The 23,186-nt window shown below is 45.8% G+C and overlaps 1 protein-coding gene across 5 annotated transcripts in view; it reads left to right on the forward strand.

Moving 5' to 3' along the window:
* The window catches only part of RAI14 (retinoic acid induced 14), a 163,434-nt gene that overhangs the window by 90,683 nt on the left and 49,565 nt on the right, over positions 1 to 23,186 (forward strand). For all 5 annotated transcript variants that reach the window (XM_055147289.1, XM_055147292.1, XM_055147276.1 and 2 more), the window contains exon 3: positions 12,926 to 13,056. In XM_055147289.1, the coding sequence (XP_055003264.1) occupies positions 12,926 to 13,056 (131 nt within the window). The remainder of the gene's footprint in view (positions 1 to 12,925; positions 13,057 to 23,186) is intronic.

Raw genomic sequence — 23,186 nt, forward strand, 5'->3', positions numbered from 1 at the left:
GGGGGGCGGGTAAGAACCCTCTCCGCTTCAAGGGGCTCAGACCTGGCAGCCGACCTCCCAACTGCCATGTTCCAGGCCGCTTTCCGGACACACTATAAGAAACTCCCTACTCATTTTCCATAATTACCACATCATATTTGAAGGAGTTAAGACAGTAGGCAGCAAGTCATAGAGAGTAATATATATCTCGGAGGGCTTGGCAAGCTACCGAGAATATCCTGCCCACACAGGCAGAGCCTGGCAAGCTACCCATGGCGTATTCGATATGCCAAAAATGGTAACCATAGGTCTCATTCCCCTGACCCTGAAAGAGCCTCCAATCCTTGGGAAAGACAAGTAAGGAGAGGCTGCTAAAAATCTCAGGGCTGGGAGGAATAAAGACGTTACTGGTGCCTGCTCCAGTAAACTGACAAGCAACGGGATGACAGTGATACAGTGATGTTTAAAAGGAACTAACATTCTATGGCAGGGTCTCGGTGAAGCTGCTGGGCTTGTTGCAACTGGGAGAATAGTTCATTGTGCCTTGATGTGTTGGCTATTTTCTGGGTTTCTATGGACTCTACAGAGGTGAGTTTTGTAAGCCGTCACTTGGGTTGAGCTGTGCTTTACATCTTTATATTTTCCAATTCACCTTGTGTTCTATGAACATAAGTAGTGTTCACTGAAAGGACTAGGTCATTTTTTTTATTAAGACACTGTAAATCGCCAAGTTATTTAGTTGAGTTTTAGGCATACAGTGTCGCAGCATCAATTCCACTATCAGGTTCAACTTCCCACCACCAGGATTCTCAGATTCCCCCACCACCCCCAGCCAGCCACCTTGACAGGCACATTTTTCAGCTTGGTTGTTGTAGTTCGGATCTTACGTTTTTAGAGTTAATAACTCTGGGTTAAACATACTATATTACTTCTCTGTACTACTGATAGTATATAGAGACTCTTAGCCTCTGTCTCCCATTATTTCTCATCTGCCTCTTTTTCCCCTCTTCAATTTCTTTTCCTTCTCTATCCTTCTTCCTATATTTTGGGGTCAGGGGTCATCTAGGTATCCTCCCTTTACTACATTGCACTCTCTTGTTACAGTTACTCAATAAACGACCAGTAAGCAAGAGATCATCCTATGTTTGTCGCTTGTCTGTCTAATTTCGCTTGTTAGGATATCTTCCAGTTCCATCCAAGTCGCAGCAAATTGCATGATTTCATCATTGCAAGGAATAGGTAATTTGAATCCCATCCACCTTCTCTACTTATGAAAGCTCACGTATTCAATTATGTCCATTCACCACGGTGCTCATTTTACCACTCAAATAACATCCTGTTGGTGCTGTTGGCACTATTTTCACATTGCTGTATTTTATCTTCTTGACTGGATAGAAAATTAAATAAAGATCGTGCTGGCCATATAAAAGGCACTCAGTAAATATTTGTTGTATGAATGAATAAACTAGTGAAACATGTGGAATTTTCTAGCATGCTGTGCTCCATGTAGATACATGTAAATACTGGCTAGAATCATTGATAGAGAAAAAACATCCTCTGGGCCTGAAGCTTGCCTGTGTCTTGTCCGTTGTCTAAAAACAGATGAGGTGTGCATTCTTTTGGGGGACATTATGAATCAGCAGCTTTTCTAGTGAATACACTGTCTCCTTTGTCCAACTTCCACTTTAACCTTACTGATTGTTTTGGCAAAACACTTTGCCCTCCATAATCTGAAGGCTCCAGGCAGCCGTCCACCCTCTGTACAACAGGAGGTAGGCTGATTGATGGTTAAGGTTTGAGTATCTCTCCTAAAGGAAGTCAAAGAAACTCCTTCTCTTTCTGGATTGTTCTGTGTCCCTGATTATTTTGGTTGGGTTGATAGATTCCAAAACTCAGAACTTGTCCACTAGCCAGATGTCTGAGACCACTGTGTTCCCACTGGTTCTTCAGTTCCCAACGAGTCAGCCGAAATGAGTAAGGCCACGTCTGGCCAAGGACAGATGCTGCAAATGGCCCAAACATCACATTGTTGACATGGTGTCTACCACCCTTGAAAATGGCTGGCAAGTGATTCAAAAGTGTTTCCAGAAACTTCAAGGCAAAATGCTTAAACGAGTGGGTGTCATTTGGTACTGATTTGATGAATAGGAAACTCTGCGCAGGCCAGCCATTGAACATCTCGTTTGTGATGTATTAGCAAGCATGTTTGGAGCCCCCATGGAAGGTAAGGTTTGCCTCTCCACATGCAGCCCTTCATAGCTGACACATTACACATGTCTCTGAGAATAACATATGGCTTTGCTGCGTTTGCAAATGTGGACTAATGTGCTGTTGAAACAGAGTCTGTTTAAACAGTCTCCTGGAAAAGTGAGTCATATTCAATAAAATAGTTAATTTTGTGTCTGTGAATGTTTCCCTTGGGCCCTTTAAAATGTGAATTTTTTTTTAGAAATAGAAATTTTGAAAATTTAAATTTGTATAATGGCAGCAAGTTGTGTCTCCGAGTCTTAAATGATCAAATATAAAAGATCAATAGAGAGAATTAAATTTTTCTTAAACTTAATTTAAGTCATCAGTAGACCGAATAAATTATCAGTAGATAAAATTTAAAAGACCATGAAGAAAGTATGCAAATCATCTAATTCAAGTAGAATCAGGTTACCTTCTGGGGTACCTAATATGTGCCAGGCCCCATGTGTATATTGCATTTCTCTCTTGGGATTATTTGTAATTAAAAGGAAGGATTTCCCTCCATTTTAGATAAGAAAATGACAACTCAGTGATGACAATCTGCTGGAGGGCCCCTGTCCGGAGGTGATACAGTTGGGATTTCAACCCCAAAACACTAAATGTAGAAAGCTATCTTTCCCATGTACCAGGGGTCCTCAACTTGGATGTCTGAAGAACTAGCAGTAGCTGGAGAATCTTCTGGAGTTACATGCAAACTTCTGAGTGTATATAGTATTCCATGAGAATGCCATAACTTGATCTGATTCAGAGGGGAGTCTGTGAGCCATCTTAAGAACCAGACTGCAGCAGGCTTGTAGAGCTGTCTTCTTTCTGGAGATGAGGAAACAGCAAGTGAGAATGCAAACGTTCCCAAAGATGGTGTCCTGTTGACCAGAATAAACTGGCCCACAAGACCTTCTAAGTGTGTGTGTCTGTGTCAGGGTGTGTGTGTGTGTGTGTGTGTGTAGAGAGAGAGAAAGAAGGGAGGAGGATGGTGGTGAGGAGAACACAAAACCACTTTTAGATATATAGCTCTACCACACTCCCACATCGCCAGTATAACTGGAGCCCTGACCCCTGACCCCTGGTCCCCCATTACTTCCCCTTCTCAGCGTCTTCTCTCAACTTCAACTCCCCACGCCTTGATTTCTTTCCTTCTCTCTCCTCATTCCTGAAGTGTGGAGTCAGTGGTGATCTAGGCATTCCCCTTTTACTACATTTCCTCATCCCGTCATTCTGTATAGCACAGATAAGTGAGATGTGGTCCTGTGTTTGTCTAGTCCTCTGGCTTCCTTCACTCAACATACTATGCTGCTGGGACCACCAAACTTTGTAATAATATCCCTGTCAAGATGGCAGTTGCGTGCTTGTGGGGTGGCGGGAGAGGGGGGAATACAGAGTATTGGGAACATTGGTGGAAGGAAGTTAACATTGATGGTGGGATTGGTGTTGAAATATTTGTATGCCTAAAACAACTATCAATCACTATATCACTGTCATCCCGTTGCTTATTGGTTAGTTCGAGCAGGCACGAGTCACGTCTCCATTGTGAGACTTGTTACTGTTTTTGGCATATTGAATACACCACAGGTACCTTGCCAAGCTCTGCCGTGCGGGCCAGATACTCTCGGTAGCTTGCCGGGCTCTTCGAGAGGGACAGAGGAATCAAACCCAGGTCGGCCGTGTGCAAGGCAAACACCCTATCACTCCAGCCCCCAACTATCAATAACTTTATAAAAATTATGGTTCCTTAATTAAATAAAACATTTTAAAATCCGAGGCTGGAGTGATAGTACAGCGGGTAGGACATTTGCCTTGCATGCAGCAGGTCCAGGTTTGATCCTCGGCATCCCATATGGTCCCCCTGCACCACCAGGAGTAATTTCTGAGTGCATGAGCGAGGAGTAACCCCTTAGCATCGCTGGGTGTGGCCCAAAAGGCAAAAAAAAAAAAATTAAAATCCATTGTACTTTTAAGGCATAAACCACAGTAGTCATAATCCCATCCTTAAATTGATCACAGCCTCACCCATCATCCTGACTTTTATGCTATCTTTATCTTGGCTTGGCCTTTTTTTCTTGACTTTTTTTCCCCCCCAGTTGGGGAGACTTCCATTGTTTCCATATGGTACTGGGGCACTTATATGCAAACCACGTATGTAAGTGCATTAGCCCTTTGTGCCTTCACCTCAGCCCTGTTCTTGCTCACGTGTGTGTGCGCGCGCGCGTGCATTTTTGTGCTATAGCTTAACATCTACGCGTGTGTTCCTGTAAAACAGGGATCTGATTTTTCTGGATTTTGTCTTTATATACACTGTTGTTTTCTTTGACAACTTGTGCTCCCAACTGATACTGTTTTTTATATATCCAACCATGTAATTGCAATTTGTTCCCTTTCCTTCTGTTATTCGCTTACATTTTAGTTTATTCATCTTCCCTGGTAGTTGGATTGTTGGTATTTTTTTCTATCATATATTAACATTTTTCAAAAATCATTTTTCATTAAGGTGAAGTGGTTTTACAAGCATGTCAATGTTACACAGTTTTAAAGGGACAATGTAAACATATCAAATCTGCCACCACAGAGCCAGTACCGATCCATCACAGTCCATTGGATCTTTTATACACTCCCCCTCTTTGTTAGCTTCAGTTTGGTGGTCAAAGTCCAAGCGTTTGTTTACCTTGGACACTGTCCATTCCCTTGTTTTGTTTCATTATATGCCACATGGGAGTGAAATTATGCAGCATTTGTCCTTTTAATTCTCATTCATTTTTCTTAGCATGGTCCCCTCCAGTTCTATCTATGTTGTAGCAGAAGGCACGATTTCATGTTTTTAAATAGTTGTATAGTATTCCACTGCGTATACATACACCACAACTTTGTCCTTTCCTTGGTCACTGGGGATTGGGTTATTTTTAGATCTTGGCTATTTTATAAATAGTAGTACAGCAAACATGGGTGTTACACATCTTTTGGAATTTGTGATTTATATTCCTTGGGTAGACACCTAGGAGTAGAACTGCTCGATTATATGTTAATTTTTTTTTCTTTTTGGGTCACACCTGGAGATGCACAGGGATTACTCCTGGCTCTGCATTCAGGAATTACTTCTGGTGGTGCCCGGGGGACCATATGGGATGCTGGGAATTGAACCTGGGTAGGCCACGTGTAAGGCAAACGCCCTACCTGCTGTGCTACTACTCCAGCCCCTGTTAATTCTATTTTTTAAATTTTGAGAAACCTCCGTACTATTTTCCATAGAGAGCAAAACAGGTGACAGTCCTGTCAGCAGTTGAATGAGGTTTCTTTGTCTCTGTCTCCCACCAGCACTTGGTTCTGGGCTTTTGATACAGGTCATTCTCACTGGTTTGAGGTGATAACTCTTTGTCATTTAGATTTGTATTTCCCTGATAATCAGTGATGCTAAACATTTTTTCTTGTGCCTGTTGGCCATCTGTATGTTTTTCTTGGAGACGTGTCTTTTCAGTCTTCTCATATTTTAATGGGGTTGTTTTTTTGTGGTTTAATTTTGTGAGTTCTTTATATATCTTGGATACTAGCATTTTGTCAGACATTTGGTATGTGGATATTTGCTCCCATTCAGTAGGGTGTCTTTTTTATTTTAGAGATCATTTCTTTCCCAGTGCAGAAGGGTTTTTTGTTTGTTTGTTTGTTTTTAGTGTGACATGGTCCTATTTATTTCTGCTTTGTCTTCCTTGCAGTGAAGTTGAATTGCTCTGGTTGAGATCATGGAGTGCTGTGTCTGTCTTTCATGTTTTTATGGACTCAAGTCTAAAATCTTAAATCTTTCAGTCCATTTTGAGTGAGCTTTAATGCATCGTGGGAGATAGTCACCCAGTCTTATGCTTTTACGAGTCACTAGCCAGTTTTCCCATCACCATTTATTGAAGAGACTTCTTCCATTTTATGTTCTTGGCACCTTTTGTTAACATTGCTACACACAGATTGCAGTTCATGGGGAAAACCTAGTCTTTAAGTTCTTACGGAGGGCAGAAATCGCTAGTTCCACATGGAAGTGTGAGGTCCACCCATCACCTTCTTTAATATTGTATCATGGGAAAGGGAATCTTTTCAAGTAAGTTCTCTGATCAGCTTAAACTTAGGTTTCTGATAAGAACCTGGGTAAGGCCTGGATCCTACCTCAGATTCCTGTCCAGAATCGGCAGGAAGGGGCTGGAGGCAGAGTATGTGATCCCTGAGACTGGAGACAGTGTGTCAGACCTGGCTCATTCGTTGTGAACCAGTTTAGAAAAACGGTAGTCACAATTAAAAAAATCTGTAGACAGATTGAAGTAATTAGAAGAATTGAGTTTATAAAAATAAAATTTTTTGGGGGGGGGTGGATATTTGAGCCCATTGAGCTGCACTCCTGATTAAGCTTGACAATGTGCTCAGGGCTGGCTCCTGGCAGTGCGTGGCGTGGCGGGTCCTGGGGTAGGAAGAATGATGCCATAGGTGGGGATGGGGCCCAGATTGTCCATGTGCAAGGCAAGCACCTGACTCGCCGCACTAGCTCTCTAGCCCCTTTAAGAAAAACGTTAAACCTGAAGCATGGTAACATGGTATGTTGCAAAAGAAAGAGGCTTTTCTAAGTGGAAGAGCAAACCTTAGCTATGCCAGGAGAGTTTTAGGTTAATCAAGAAAAACCTCCCGTTAAAATCTGCAGGACACGCGCAGTTGTGAGGCACCGTGGGGGTCAGACATGAAGGCGGTTTGTCAGTGCTTTCTGGGAGCTGAAGACAGGGAGACAAAATGAGCACACACTGTGCTCTCCGGCAAAGGCCCGGCTGCAATATTTCACCAAGTCTAGACTGTGGGCTTGAGTTGCGATGAGTAGGCGGCCCTGTGGGAGGCCGAGGAGGAGAGGGGCAGAGAGGTCACCTGGAAGGGCCGGCTGGAGTCTTCGGGGCTTGTGCGGGGCTTTTGGTGGAAGCCTTTGGGAAGAGGCGGACTGGCCTTCTTTTTTTTTCTTAATTTTATTGAATCCCCATGAGATAGTTACAAGCTTTCCTGTTTGGGTTATAATCTCACAATGATCAAACACCCATCCCTCCACCAGTGCACATTCCCCACCACCAATATTCCCGGTGTACCCCCCTTTCCCACCCTCTCCCTGCCTCCATAGCAGACAATATCCCCATATTCTCTCTCTACTTTTGGGCATTATGGCTTGCAACACAGACACTGAGAGTTCATCATGTTTGGCCCATTATCTACTTTTGGCATGCATCTCCCATCCTGACTGATTCCTCCAGGCATCGTTTTCTTAGTGATCCCTTCTCTATTCCATCTGCCTTCTCCCCTCCACTCATGAAGCGGGCTTCCAGCTATGGGACAATCCCCTGGCCCTTGTATCTACTGTCCTTGGGTGTCAGCCTCATGTGATGTTACTCTTATACTCCACAAATGAGTGCAGAAGAACAGGCCTTCTAACACAGGGCTTTCCAACGCCATTAGCCTGTTCCTCTAGCCAGCCAGTGTCCACAATACACACGTGTCATAAACCCCTTCACCGTATTACATGTGACACATCTCATGTCCCGATGTTCTTTTTCACGCTCTTGCTTAATGTTGGCTTGACCCATCCATAGCGTAGGAAGAGACTTTGCCTGGTGTTTAAGCAGAGGTGGGGTCTGTGCTGCGGTCCACCAATCAAGGAGGGACCCCCGTAGGCAAGGGTGCGGAGAAGAGCTTGAGCATGTCCAGTGTCCACTCCCGTGCTAGTGTATGAGCTTAGGGTTTAGGGATGTTATGGCAGAATGTCAAAATCCACCTAGCCCAGAAAGATCTTTCTAAAACAAACTTGCGAAATTCTGTGCTTCATACCAACTAATTCTCCATTTTTCACCAGCTGGGCACCCAGCAGTTCCGTCTGTTGAGTGACCCAAAGATCATCACAGACACCTCCTTTAAAGCCTCGGTCCCACAAGACTAAGACGGACCCGTTTCAGATATCAGTTGTGAACCCTGTACTGCGTCTTAATAGGCTAGCTATAGTATTGGGGCAAACGGAGGTGTTCCATGAAACCCTTCCTGAAGTTTGATGATTGACTAAAAAGAGTCACAGAACTCAAGACGGTCCTTTATAAACTGGAAAGTACATTTTAGTTTAGTTTAAGGGTTTTTTGTTTGTTTGTTTGTTTGTTTGTCTGTTTGCGGGGAGGTCACACTGGAGGTGCTCAGGTCTTACTGCTGGCCATGCCAACAATTGAAGCAGCATCAACCTTGTGTCTGGCCTACTTCGAGTTTATTTTGAAGGCTACAACTCAGGAATAGCAAAAGATAAAAAGCAGAAGTGTGTGTGTGTGTGTGTGTGTGTGTGTATGTGTGTGTGTGTGTGTGTGTGTGTATGAAGCATCTAACTCATCCCCACGTATACCCACCCCTTCTGCCCCAAGCTTCATGGATGGTTCAGAATATCTGTTGGCGATTGATGAAACCGTTGGCTATTGGTGCATCACCCAACTGAATCCCTTCCCCTCCACCAGGGCACCACAAATCCCAACCACTAATCACAGATTGGTTCCTCTGGCAACCAGCCCTGTCCTGAAGCTATCTAGAGATTTCCTGTGTGTGTGTGTGGGGGGGGGGGGAGATCTCATTAATATGAACTCAGCTTTGCTTGAAAGATGTTTCTGAGCAGTAACAAAAGAGGCTCCACTCAGCTGTTCGCTAAGGAAATTCTGTGCCTCTAAGAAGCTCTTGTGTGGGAACCAAGGACAGAGATGCAGAAGTATTTCTTGTTATTTCTCAATAGCATAACCTCTTTGAACAGCCCTACCTCTGGACAGAAGACGGAGCGAGATAATCCTTAAGCATAAATGCTTGAGATTCCTGGTGATGCTTGAGTTGTTTCGTCTCACCCGGCAGAGGGAATGAGAACGGGGAGAGGAATTTGCATCTGGCTTTGTCAAAGCAGTGACATTAGAAATGTTTATTAAACACACATTTTTATCTCATGTTTGTGATTGGCTGTGGAATTTGGGGCACAGAATGCACAGGATAGAATAGTTTAATAAAAGAATTTCTGCACGGACAGGTTTAGGGTGACTGAATACATGAATGAAATTTATGAAATGTGTAGCCGTGTCCTCTTTGCCTCATCTGGTCTAAGAGAAATGTAACTTCTAGCCTGCCCTGAGGAGACTAGATGAAAGAAAAATGTTAGGGTTTGAGGGATGTGTCATTGACCTTGTCCTTCAAGGAATGTGTCTGGGAGGGCAGGGGAGGGCGCTTTCTTGCTGTGTCCTATAGAAATGGAGCTCCCTAAGAATGCACGTGTAACTAATTTTAGGGAGCCCCCACAATCAGATTCTTCTCCCTCAGAGCTGAGTGCCTTAGCCACACTGGAAAGGAAAATCCTTTCATGTGGTCTGCCCCTGCTTAAGCGCTTTCAGTCATGTGCTAGGAGAGTTAATATTCTTTTGATCTTCGCAGCCCAGCTCTCATTTGACTGGTTTACATTCACAGAGGATGTTGAGAGACAATTGTGGGCATAATGTAGGTAGGAGACATGGGGCCTAAATGTACTTCAGTAAACTTGTAAATTCTGTTTTGACATTAAGAATGCAATCTGGGGCAAAGAAGCTGCAGTCTGTTTGGGGTATGTGGTGTATTTTGTTGTCAAGGGAAGCTTCCTGTTCTGCTAATGAACGCTTGTGCCAGGGGCAGTTTATTTAGTCTTTCCCTTCAATAAACAGCCTGACTTAGGATTCAGAGCAATTTGACCTGATGTTTTTTTTTTTTTTTTTTGCAAATAGATTGTTTTGGAAGTGTGGATAACATTGGCCCAGCACGTTTTTGCTTTATTAAAAATATTGACTCATCAAAGGGCTAAGGACAAATGCTAAGTTATCTGCCTCGTGGAATAAACAGTGGCCAGTGTCTCAGCCCCTGAGGCTCCACCTGTGGAACTGAGTGAAGAGGCAGGAGAGGCCGTAGAGAGGTGAAGGCACTCGCCTTCTACACAGTCACCCCTGGTCCCATCCCCCGGGGTCACGTAAGGTCCAGAGGCACTGCCAGGACTGATCCTGAATGCAGAAACAGGGAGGGGTCCTGGAGCATTGTTGGGTGTGACCCAAACCATCCTACTGCTTTCTTTTCCCAAAAAGCACTGAGTTTGCTGAGGGATTGGGGGCAGGAGGTGAGAGAGGACCAAGGACCTAGATATGAGGTGGAGGGATGCTTGGACTGGTGGTGGGTGTGTTGTCACAACACCGGATTCCCGAAATATCAGTATTGCCAATATTGAAAAATCACTGTCCCTCCATTAAAAAAAAAAAAAAGGAAAGAAAAGGCCCAGTGGGAATACAGTAAGGTAAAGGTAGACAGTACTGCTTTGTTCATCAGAGTGGATAACTAAACTCATTAGTATCACTGTTTTGTGGTCATGAAAATGCCCCTTAACTTTATTTATTTTGTCGTTGTGTCTTAGTTGTTTGGGGTAAATAAACAGTACTGTTCTAGATCAAGCCGAATGTAAATACATTGACTTGCATAGATACAGTGCATAGATACATTGTGATTGGCTGTGGAATTTGGGGCATAAATACATAAATACATTGACTGGTGTGGGCTGGCCAGTACCTGTAGGCACTTGATGTCTGAAATTAGAGTTGAAAAGTCAGCTCTGGGGCTGGGGTATAGCTCAGTGGACATTCCATCCCCCTTCTCAGGACGCACCACACTGCCCACAATAAGTGCCTCATTGCACTAGCTGCATTCCCTGGGTTCAGTAGCCATATGTGACTCATTGCTGTTTGTTTGTTTGTTTGTTTGTTTGTTTGCCAGATGATTGTTTTTGGGTGCTGTTGGGGCCATACTGGGTTATGCGTTGATTCTCAAGTTTTGTGCTCAGGAGTGACCCCTGGCGGTACTCAGGATACTATAAATGGTGCCGACATCAAACCAGGGTTGTAGACTTATGCCTTACCCCTGTACTATCACCCTTAACCCATAGGTCACATAATTTTGGGGACAAGGATATTTGTGCCTTTTAGGCAGTTGAGCAGCTCCCCAGCCTTTACCTTTACTGTCAGTACAGTTCCCCGAGTCCTGACGACCAGAACTGTCTGCAGAGATCCCCTGGTGTCCCCCGAGGGGCAGTATCACTCCTGGGGTCCATCCCTGGCCTCCTGCTGTAGCTCCTGACAGTGCACAGAGAAAACATTCTCTGAACGTTAGGCAGCACTGTCCTAGAAAAACCCTTTGGCAGTGTTTAGTTAGGATTTCGAGCCTTAGGAAAACCTTGATGCTGCAAAATTCTCCCTGTTCATTTTCTATACCGGGATATTCCTGTGGGGAGAGGGGGAATGTCTTGTTTTTGTAGCAGTGGGACCAGGAGTGATCTTTTGTGGCACACACTCTGCCCTGTCTGGAGGCGCATGTTTGGGGGCATTAGGAAGCGTCAGGGACAAGTCAGTGGGGAGGACCAGGAAGGACCGTCCACAGCTGAAGGGGCCAGCAGGAGACTCCAGAACGTGCCGCAGGAGAGGGCAGAGGGCCGACTGGGTCTGCTGTGATGTGCCCCGGGCTTCCTCTCCCCTTTGAATGAGGCATAGATTTCCCCCTGCACCTCGCGACCACCCCTTTTTAATCCCCCCTCTCCTCTGTTGTGTAACCTTCTGTGGCTCCTGCTGCCAGTCCACAGTGGAAACTTCTTAGACTTGCGCTTCAGGCCCCCTTTTTCTTGATAGAAACCTTGTGTGTCTGTGTGAGAGTGGAAAATACATTTGGGGTGCCCGAGAGTTTTATTGCTCCTATGACTTCCAGAATTATTTTCCAGACGGTGGTGAAGGCTTTGCCCAAAGCCGGGTGAGGTTTAATCGTTTGCTTGGGAAGAAGCTTTGCTTCTGGGGATACTTGACCACAATGGTGACCTGGACAACCACTTTTAAGTCAGTGGGAGAAAGAGAGGAGGGGAAGGAGGGAAGTTAGGGGACCTGGCAAACAAGGAGTATCAGTAAAAGTGGAGGAGGAGAGGCTGGAGCCATAGTACAGTGGGTAGGACTCTTGTCTTGCATGCGGCAGACCTGAGTTCAATCCCCACTACCCCGTAGGATCCCCTGAGCACTGCCAGGAGTGAGCCCTGAGCACAGAGCCAGGGCAAGTCCAGGTGTGCCCCAGAAGCAGTCAAAAAGCAGATGAGAAGTTGTATCTAGGCATCACCTTGAATTAGTGGCCCTGTGGTGCCCTTACACAGCAGGTCCTCCGAGCTGTGCCCCGGGTCGAAGGCCAGGGCACTGAGAAGCCAGCTGGAATTGAGCTGGAATCAAGCTAATGTGTAAACAGGCCCTGGTGTCTCCGTACATGACTCCCTCTTTCCCAGCTCAGTTCAAAGTCACTTGACCACAGAGTTTGGTAACAAGGAGCTTTTCCATCGGACTCTGGATGTTTCCCTTAGGGAAGCCAGGCTTCTTGGGGGTGCCCATGGTGAGGGCGAAGTATTGCTTGAAGGTCACTTTGTTGGGACAGATTTGGAAAGGCTGTTGCTCTCTTTCAAACAGAAAATTCTGAAAAATTATTTGGGTGGGGGTTCCCAGGGACTAACCCTAGACCACTGGACATGCCAGCCAGGGTTCCAGTTCTGGGAGCTGTCCCCGCTGGTCCCTGGGTTTTGATATGAATGAGGGGGGAGGAGAGGAGTTGTCTTAGGGTGGTTTCGTTCACAGCCTGTGTCTCCCTTTTGCTCCCACAGACGAATGAGTGGAACAAGAACGACGACCGGCTGCTGCAGGCCGTGGAGCATGGAGATGCAGAGAAGGTGGCATCGCTGCTGGGGAAGAAGGGGGCCAGCGCCACCAAGCACGACAGCGAGGGAAAGACCGCGTAAGCTCCAGACTGCAGCTGAGTGTGCTTGGGAATCTTCCAGATCTGTTCTGAGGGGCCCCTTATGAATAAGGCCCCCCAGAGTATGTTCAGATATGAAGGAGGGTGTCTGCATGCATGTCCTGTCTCCAGGGAAAATGCGAGCTTGGAAGAGGAAGTCCCTCTCGGAGTCCCCGACGCACCTGGGGCATGCCTTTGCATTGGCTCTGTTTGTTCAGGAGTAACCGAAACTCGCACCAGAGAGACAGCACCAGCATCGCAACCAATTAAGGAGAGGTGGAAGGGGCGCTCTCTCGTAGATTAGAAGCAGCATACAAGAGAAAAAAAAGTTGTTTTTCATAATCCTCAAACTTCATCCTTTCTGTTAGCACACTAGAGTCCTTTCTTAACTTTCGTCAGTAGTTCCATGGATCATAAAAGTTTTGCTTTAGAAGTTGCTCGCTGTGATATTCTTCACCACCTCGTATTCTTGAGTGTGTGTCTCAGTGAGTCTGTGTCCAGTCTTACTCTGGCGCTATTGTGTAAGGGAAATCTTTGACTTTGGACCCAGTGATAGGCGGACTGTCTGTAACTCTCAGATGTGTGTTCTCTATAAGATGAAGTGATAGTCGTAATAGCATCTGGGGTAGATACAAGTATCACAAAAGACACTGACATGAGTTGGGTGCGCCCAAGCCGTATACTGAGGAGGACAATTTGAATGCAGGTTATTGCTATAGCCAGTGATCCAAGAAACCCTGGAAGGAGATGAAGCCTTTTGCTTATTTATTATTATGGTATCTGGGACTCATTTCGAGTCATGACCTTCAGGCATCCTTTAGATACGGACCAGAAATTAGCCCACACTGGCCCACTGTAAGTGTTTGTAAATAAAGTTTTATTGGGATATGGTCATGTACATTCACGTAGCAGGCAGCAGGCTGCTTCTGCCCAGTAGAGGCAGCTTTGCATCATCAGATCAGACTGTGAGTCCCGCAGAATCCAACATCTGGATTCTCTGGCTCAGCTAGTTGGCCTCCCCCTGGTTTATCCCAGTTATCCTTCCCTCGAGTAAGGAACCTGGAGTTTGCTCTCTGACCTCCTGTTTCTCTAAGGCTGCAGTGCTGCCGTACTGCTCTTGAGCAGAACAAAGCAGGTGGGTGTGGGAGAGGGGCCCACAGGTCTGGTTACAGGAGGGAAGATGCTAGCACAGTTCCCAGCACAAAGTGGGCCCTCAATAAAACCCAGGCCCTTCCCTTCTCTTCATCTGGCAGAGCTTGGCTGGAATCCTGTAGGGTAGAAGGAGCCGTGCATGCCTCTCCCAGATGTTCTGGATCCATAGGAAAGAAAGCCTAGAGCCATATTTTTTCAGGTGCCCCATGGAGGTTCAACCAGAAAGAACCATCGTCTAGAACAGCCTTCTTGCACCTGCAGACTGGGGAAAATGGGAGAAATGCTGCATGGAGCAGAGCAGCTGACAGAAACAAAAATTAATGCAGATACCATTTTATTAATTAAATCCAATGTTAAGAAAATACAGTTTTTTGGCTGGTGTGTGACCATCTGCTGCTGTGCAGAGCTGCTACATGGTTGAGGGTAAATTTTTGATGGACTGAAGACCACAGGTTAAAGAACAGGGATCTAGACGCTCGATTAACTATAGAGGGAACAAAAATGTCAGGAGTCTGTCCAATGTTAGCAACTTTCATCATAGAAAACCCTCTTTCCAGAGCTCCCTGAGTTTCCTAGCTTGACGCCACGCTGATTTGGGAGTCCCCACATGGAATGGGGCTGAGCTGCATGCAAGAGCCAGGCTAGTCGACTCCAGAGGGAAGAGAGAATCCTGGCTCAGACATCCTCTCCAAGCCGGGCAGTGCTCAGGCTGGGCCCCTCCTGCTCCTCCTCCCAGCCTCTGTTTATTTCCTTCCACATTTGCCAAGGTCTGTCTCTCCGGGATGCAGGGTAGAACTCTTGACTTGATCATTGGGACCTTCCAAGCAGTAGATGGATGTTGGCAATTGGTCAATATTCTCTCGAGTCATTTGCGTATTCATGCTTTAGAGGTTTTCAGTTTTGATCCTCTTGGACTCTGATGATGATTTCCTTGATCAGAGGCCTGTGACTTTTTTTTTCTTTTAATTACTTCTATTTTATTTTTATAAAGTTGTTCACAATAATTCATTACATTTAATATTCAAACACCAATCCCACCACCATGCACCTTCCCACCACCATAAGATGAAAGTGTGTGAAGATTGTCCTATTTCATCTGGAGACATTTAAGCCCATGTATAAGAGATTACAAGCATGAATGTTTAAACCCAAACACAAGTGTGTTACTTTTAGTACATTAGAAGGCTAGGGTAGTTCAGAGAGGTCCAGGAACTCTGAAATTTAGAATATGCTTATAGGGCAGATTCACTCATGGGTGAAGTCTATGTTGCTCTCTTCTTGGCTGTTGATGAGGTTATATGGCTCCGGGGCTTTGAAGAGTGTGACTGCCAAGCTACTGGAAAACTGGGGAGCCGGGGGAAGTGGCCCAGATCCGTTTCAAGCAAGTCTGGAGCTTTCAGTCATGGGTCCGCATACCTGGGTTTTTTCTGCAGGTTCTCTTGTGGGTGAGGCCTGTCTGAGCCTGTGGAAGGTGGCCTTGAGCATGGCTGTGGTTGAGTTCTGGAGGTTTTTGGCTGCCGGGGCTCTCCTGGGGTGGGGGAGAGACCTGTGACTTGACTACACTGCTACTATTTTTTTTTCTTTTTGGGTCACACCCGGAGATGCTTAGGGGTTATTCCTGGCTCATGTACTCAGGAATTACTCCTGGTGGTGCTCAGGGGGCCATATGGGGCATTTGGGATGCTGAGAATCTGACCCAGGTTGGCCGCATGCAAGGCAAATGTCCTACCCGCTGTGCTGTCGCTCCAGCCCCAGCACTGCTACTATTATAGCATCAAGCCCACTACTTCTCTTGTGGTAGACAAATACACATTTGTGGACCAAGTTAGCCAGCCTTGCCCTCTTTCTGCCCCCACCTGACACCACACACACACACACACACACACACACACACACACACACACACACACACACACACACACCAGTATCACATGGGAGGCAAAGCTCTCTGAGTACAGTGGCTGAGACCACACTCCTGAACATGTCCTGAGATTTGGAGGGGTGTAGACACATTCTACAGCTGCCTTGCCTTGCTTCTCCCAATCCAGCTGTGTTGGTCTGCATAGGGAGAAGATAAATGCTTCTGATTATTTGTCTAAGACCAAAAAATGTAAAAGAAGAAAATAGGAAATGTAGATTAGTGACTTAGCCACAATTGTGAGCATCTTTCTGAATGTGTATGTTTTGCTAATAAGAGTGTGTCTGCTTTTTTTCTGTTTTTTGTTTCCAACTTTTTCAAGTTACACATAAGATAAAATATGAACCACTTTAAAGCCTTCTTTGCTGTGGCATTAAGTACATTCATGATACTATTCACTATCATCATTAGCTTCAAAAGTTAGTCAGCACCCAAATGAAATTCCAGTGATCCTTTTCCCCCTTCTCCCAGCAATCACTAATCTATTTATGTCCCTAGGAATTTACCTATTCTTGCTATTTTATAAAAGTAGAAACTTGTTATAAGAGGTAGTTCATCTCTTGCTTCTTTCACCTAGCAGATTATTTTCAAGATTCATCTGCATGATAATATGTATCAATATTTCATTTTCATCTCTTGTAATGATAGAGATGCACACAGTACTGATTTTTAAAACAATCACTTCCATTTTGCAGATGCTAAAAGTAAAGCCCACATGATACCCTGCTCAGCTCTAGAACCAGCTCTTCCTTTTGCCTACTGTGGATGATTTTTTTCTCTTTGACTATGCCATTTTCTCTTTGATGACTCTTGTGTAGAAAGCAAGAACTATATGAAGAAAGGAAAAAAGAAGAGCATTCTTTTTAGTGCAAGATTTTTCATAACTCGTCATCAGTATGCATTTAATTTTTCTATTTATAATATTTCTTTGGATAGTACTTTGTTAACTGATTACTAGGAATTCAGTTTTTAAAGTAATCTTGCACTGAATCTAGTAATATCCTGGGTAAATTCATGAAGAGTGCATTAACTTGGTTGTTCAAGAGGAAAAGAACTAACCTAGTGAACATTAAGAGTCTGATGTAGACTCCCCCTGATTCCAGAGCCTTCACTCCCCAGAGAAGCAGATGCTCCTAAAAGTGCCTAGAATGAGGCCACCAAGGCAGCCATCTTGGCAGACGTTCTCCAGAAGCTTCCATTACCCAAGGTCAATAACCAGATGTGTTATTTGGTAATTCTTCCAACTTTTCCGTTTCTCCCTGGAACATTTCCTGTAGGGAAAGATAAGAAACCTTGTCTAAAAAGTCTCTCCCTCTACAACTGATCTCAGAGGGTTTTTTTTTTTTTAAGTGAAAGGAATCAGTCACTGGAACTCATTTAGGAAAGTCTGGAAGGGTGATATCTTGGGTCAGAAGAGGACCAGAGAGAGCAAGGCCGAGAGTTAGGACCGGCGGGCTGTGTTTATGGAGTCACGCTTGGCTTCCCTCGGCCATCTGCTCCCCTTGCATGGCGGTGGTGAGGATGCTGTGGCCCGCAGCCCTGCACCGGAGAGCAGCCTAATTGTTTCAAGATGCTCTCCTCTCTGTTTGGATGTGCATTTAATTAAAGTTATGTGTGTTTGTCTTAGGAACAACCAGACTAAATACAATTACTGCTAGGACTCTAGTATTTGAAGAAATACCACCCAGGCAAGTGTGTATTGAGATATATATATATATATATATATATGCGTGTATATATATACACATATATATGTGTATGCATATATGTATATGTGTGTGTGTTCATGTCTGCATGTATAGCCCACATTTCAGAAACTCGACTTCTTTGCCTTTGAAAGCAAGAACTCTTATGAGTATTTTTAGATAGCTCTATGGAGCTTAAATATAAACCAGGGGAGGCAGTCTTTGAGTTTTGCAATTCAGTACATAGAGGGGCTTCTGGGAATGCCTTGTTGCGCTCCGTCCCTTCCCGTTTTCTCAGAATAGGCTGCAGTAACAATTTCATACCAGCTGTGCAGGCTTGGAACTCACACCAGATAGCCTGCTCAGTTTTCTCCCGTTCTTCTCGTAACAGCCAAATGAGTTCACCCAAATACACTCCATTCTTTCCATGTAAGTGGAGTCTCTTCCCTGCAGAGTCCCCGCCCCACAGAGTCACTCCAGGTCTTTCCTAAAACCTGCTGCTGTTTGACAGGAAACACTGAAGGATGGAAAGACTGGATCCACTCTGCTCTGAGGCTTGTAGATATTTGAAGTGATACATAAGCTGTGTTCCTACTTTGCGAAGCTGTCCGAATGTTTGTTTCATGAATGCCAGTTGGGAAGTACTCGTTTGATTGCCGCTAAGATTGATTGCATCTCCTCTATTGTAAGTACATACAAAAGAAAGAGAAAAGAATGGTCCTTGACTTAAGACAGGACAATGAAAATTCTAGAGATTAAGTGCTGACCTATGAACTACTGCAGGGAGGGGTTCAAGATACGATGCCCTTCCGGGCATACTGGATAGTTGATGCTTCCTGCATTTTATGTGAGGTGGGAATTTGATTGGGGGGTGGGGTGGTTGATGGGGGCAGCCTTAGCAAGATTGGGAAGGTCAAGGGTGTGTTTCAAGTTTAGAGCAGGTGCCTTGCATGTGTGAGGCCTTGGGTTTGATCCCTGGCCCTTCGTGATGGTCAGACATCACTGGATGTGTACCTCCCCCACACATACAACATATATACACCCTCAGTAATTTGTGAAGAATGGATCAGGAGGATTTAGGTGGGGAAAGGGAAAGACAGGAAGTAGCTTGAACAGAGGCCACCCCAATGGCAAGAGCAACACAGGCCCTCCCATGGGCATTCTTTGTCCCCGTTCAAGTGCATGCAATAGATGTTCCCGAGTTCAGGGTCTCCACGAGTACTGAGTTGGCAAGTCTGAACTTTGTTCCCATAGAATCACCTGCCAACTTTAAAGGTTTTGATTTTCATTTGTGGGGTACAGACTGGGCATGGGCCTTGGGTTTTGGTTTCTGTTTGTTTTCTAAAGAACTCCAGGAGATAAGTCAGTGCACACAGACTCCCACTATGCTGGTACTTTACAGTGAGAAGCCCCTCCCCCAACACACACACACACTGCTTCATGCTCAGAGCATCCAGCTGGATTGTCCCTTTATTATAGGAGAGCTATGGAAGCCCAGGGCGTCCAGGTGACTTTTGTCCTAACACAGGCAGGAACATATGTATCTCCATGTAGTGCTTATGCCTACGACAGAAACAATGAAATGATTTTTGGAGTGAAGTGAGTTTTGCTAAAGTGAGGCCATTCCAAGGTGTGTTAGAGGAAAATAGTGTCATACATCAGAATCCAGCAGTTCTGACGCTTACCGAGTTGGGGAACCTTGGTTCTGCCAAGGACTCAATATTTGTAGCATTATCATGGGTCATGCAACCCATGTGGGTGGGCCTGGTGCAGCCGACGAGAAGCACATGCATCTGTCCTGTCTTATATCAGGGGCAGAACAGGGCATTTTATGTCTTACATTGCCCGCTGGCCTGAAGCTTCTCAGCGGGCTTAGAAGGACGTCATGGAGCCACATCGGTACGAGCTGATTGAGACATTTGTATAGGTTAAGAACTACGTTGACACTACGGGATCACAATTTTTCTCTGAAACCTCTTTTCTTTTTTAATGCGGTAATTTAAAAAAATTTTTTTTAAATTTTAATGAATCATCATGAGATACAGTTACAGACTTGCAAACTTGCATGATTATATTTCAGTCATACTGGAACATCGAAACCTCTTCCCTTCCCCTCCCCACCCAAGCTCCAGTTAAGTTGCAAATGATGCCGTGCAGGCATGTGACTCTGTCGCTGAGGGTCGTTGCGGGTCATCTAGGTCTGTCCCTCCACGCTGCCTTCCACACCCCTTGAGCAGAGGGGACTGAATCAGAGAGCCTGGGAGGAGGCTGTCACTGGCAGGGGTAGACAGCAGAGCCAGGGCAGTGGGCGAGGGTCTCAGCGCTCGCCTGCAGTGACCCCGTCTCACTCAGCAACAGGTGGGAGCCCTGAGTTGTCCGGGGCAGGGGGCAGTGCTGGGGAGAGAGAGCTCACATAGCTAGAGCTCGGGATTTTCATGGTACCACATGCCACCACCACCACCACCCCCACCCCCGTCGGGATTCACAGCCAAATAGGGCTCCCTCCCATGGTGCTGAGGAAGTTTTCCAAGCCACGACCAGCTCTGGCGGGTGTCGGGGGTGGGGCATGCGGTGCTGGGAGCCTAGTTCAGTGGCCTGAGCCATGGCCGCAGAGAGGCTTGCCTTTGTCACTGCGTCCCTTCAACTGTGGAGGATTTGACTGGACTCTGCTTCCTCTGTACGGCTCAGCACGAACGTCAGGGTTACAGCCCTGCCTTGCTCAATTACTGAGAAAGCAATTGTTTGGAAATAGTGTTACTGTTGATTGCTCCTGTACTAGGGGCTTTCCGAAATGCCATTCAAGCAGGAAACGGTTTGATCCTACATCCCCTTTTAGCCTGATGACGAGCCATTCGGTGCTAAGTCCTGAGGATGCTGTGTTGCTTGGTCCTTGTGCCGGGGGTGCTCAGGGACCTCCAAGGCTGTCTGGGTGGTCATAGAGTGCAATGGGAGGTGACCACACCAGGCCCGGCTGCATGCAAGGAACATGCTTAAGCCCTGTCCCGTCTCTGTGACCCCACACAGTGTAAGTTTCCCTCCACGATTTCTCATCTGAAAGGCCAAGTTACTCGGGAGTAATTCAGTTTGAGAGGTTTGGGGGGTTAGGATAGGTCTTGAGAGTCTAGATTGTTATCATGAAAACCAGAGACAAACCAAGTACCCCAGTGGAGATTGCCTAGTGCTCTAGTGCAATTGCTAGAACCTTCTACCATGTTCACAGGAGGGCCAGTTTTGGATTGAAGTCGTGCCATTCCCAAGGAGGCATTGCTGGTGCAGGACCCAGGCCTGGCTCCTGCTGGGAGGGGTATGTCCAGCCATTTCCTTGTGGGCTGGTTTGCTTGACTAGGCGGAATGAACCTTGGGTGCAGGGGCAATAAGGGAAATTGGACCTTCAACCTTTCTTGCTGGAGCTGCTGCTGGTACCAAGGTAGCCCCCGTAGGCATTCCTGACCACATGCCACCGACTCTTTGTTCAAGAGTGCAAGGCATCAGAAGGAGTGTGGTGCAAGTAGAATGTTCTGTGAATGAAGCCTTCTAAAAGTAGCCTTGTGAGCTGGTCTTTCCTCCAAATATACGTTTCAGCAGCCCACAGACGGGAGTTTGTTATTGCTCTCCTGGAAGATAGAAGGAAGCTTCCAAGGTCAATTAATCAGGGCCCTTTGAGTAGCGACAGTTCAAGTCCCTTCTGGGTGAAAAGCCTTGAGAAACATCCGAACTGGTCCTAGGGTATTTATTTTGGGAAACTTTGTGTTATTGGCAGAGTGGCTTTGTAGCAGATGAAGCCTCTGCTGCAGGCTCTGTTTGCTCGGGCTTGGCTCACGTTCCTAGCCTTTTGAGATTACTGGCAGCCCTCATCTGCCCCAGCGAGAATCTGGGCGAACACTTCCATTCTTTCAGTTTGAACTTTGCTGCTTTATTCATTTTTTTTTTTTCAGGAGCAGATCAGCCAGTGTGTTTGAGTATATAGTGTTTCACAATTTAGAACGTGAGGTAACTCTGGTTTCTCATCTCAGCAGGGGAAGAACACCTCCGTCAGAACTGACACGTACGCACCTCAAGGTGTTGGCACTGGGTACTAAATTTTATGCCTCAGTTTCTTCCTGTGTAAAAATGGGGATGATAAGTTACCCTTTTCCTTAGGCTCCTTGGGGGTTTACATGAATGAAGGCGTGATCGATACAGGTTTATGTTGTTATTTAATGGCCTTAAATGCCTTAAATGTGGCTTAATGGTGCGGAAAGGGGAGAGAAGTATTTGAGTTACCAGTTCAGAGTCGCCATGCAGTAGACCCAGCTATGGCCCCTCATCCCCAAGCCACTAGCACGGGTAGCTGCCACCTGGCTGCTGATTCACGGAAGACATCAGTGAATCACAGTGGGAGAATGAGAGGGCAGAAAAGAGTAGCACAAGTTTTACTTTTGGCTTTAAGGTCATACCTGGCATTATTCAGGGGCTGCTTCTGGCTCTGTGCTCGAGGTCATAAACCCAGCCTCCTGCATGCAATGCGTGCCTTCAGCCTCTGGAGTTACCTCTCAGCTCTCGAGCCCTGTATCCTTTCTCTGACTCCACCACCTAGTAAACTTTCCAATTAACCAGAGCAGAGAGATCCCAAATATAAATAAATGGTCCAGCCTGGAGATTGAAATGTACTCTGATTTTTCAGGCTTGTTCTCTGTGACTCTTAGTTACTGCTTTATTGAAGGTCCAGCTGAGTTTTGTAAGGAAAGTTAAACATTCCCCACTGGAATGGAACCTGAAACGTGCGCGCATGCATGTGTGTGTGTACACATACTCAAGAGTTTAGAACCTGAAATGCGAGCGTGTGTGTGTGTGTGTGTGTGTGTGTGTGTGTGTGTGTGTGTGTGTGTGTGTGTGTGTGTGTGTGTGTGTGTGTGTGTGTGTGTGTGTGTACACATACCCAAGAGCTTGAGATCTTGGCTTTCCCATTAGGGGGATTATGTTTTCCACAGGATGTTGCAACCTTGGCCGCCAGTACAGCGATGGTGTGCCTCTCTTGCACTTCCCCTACAAACAAGCCTCTCGGACAGGAAGGGCATGCAGATCTGCTGGGAAACTTGTAGGAAGCAGCATGGATTCAAAGGATGTGGGAGCATGCAGCGCCTGCCTTTCTAACAATCTGCTTGTCCATCAGCTGTCTGGATAGCCAGGTTTAGGCTATTGAATGCAATCCCTTTTGCCACCATGGAATCTGGAGAGTCCCCCTGGTATCTGCCAGCAGTGACATGTGTCCCTGTCCCTGGGCCTGTTGTAGAGAAGAGAATAAAAGACTTTCTCAGCAAACCTTTAAACCTCTCTATATGAAGACATAAGCAAACCCACAAAATCTTTCTTAAAATACATTGTTCTCTAGACTC

This window comes from Sorex araneus, chromosome 1, assembly GCF_027595985.1.
Source record: "Sorex araneus isolate mSorAra2 chromosome 1, mSorAra2.pri, whole genome shotgun sequence".
Classification (NCBI taxonomy): Eukaryota; Metazoa; Chordata; class Mammalia; order Eulipotyphla; family Soricidae; genus Sorex; species Sorex araneus.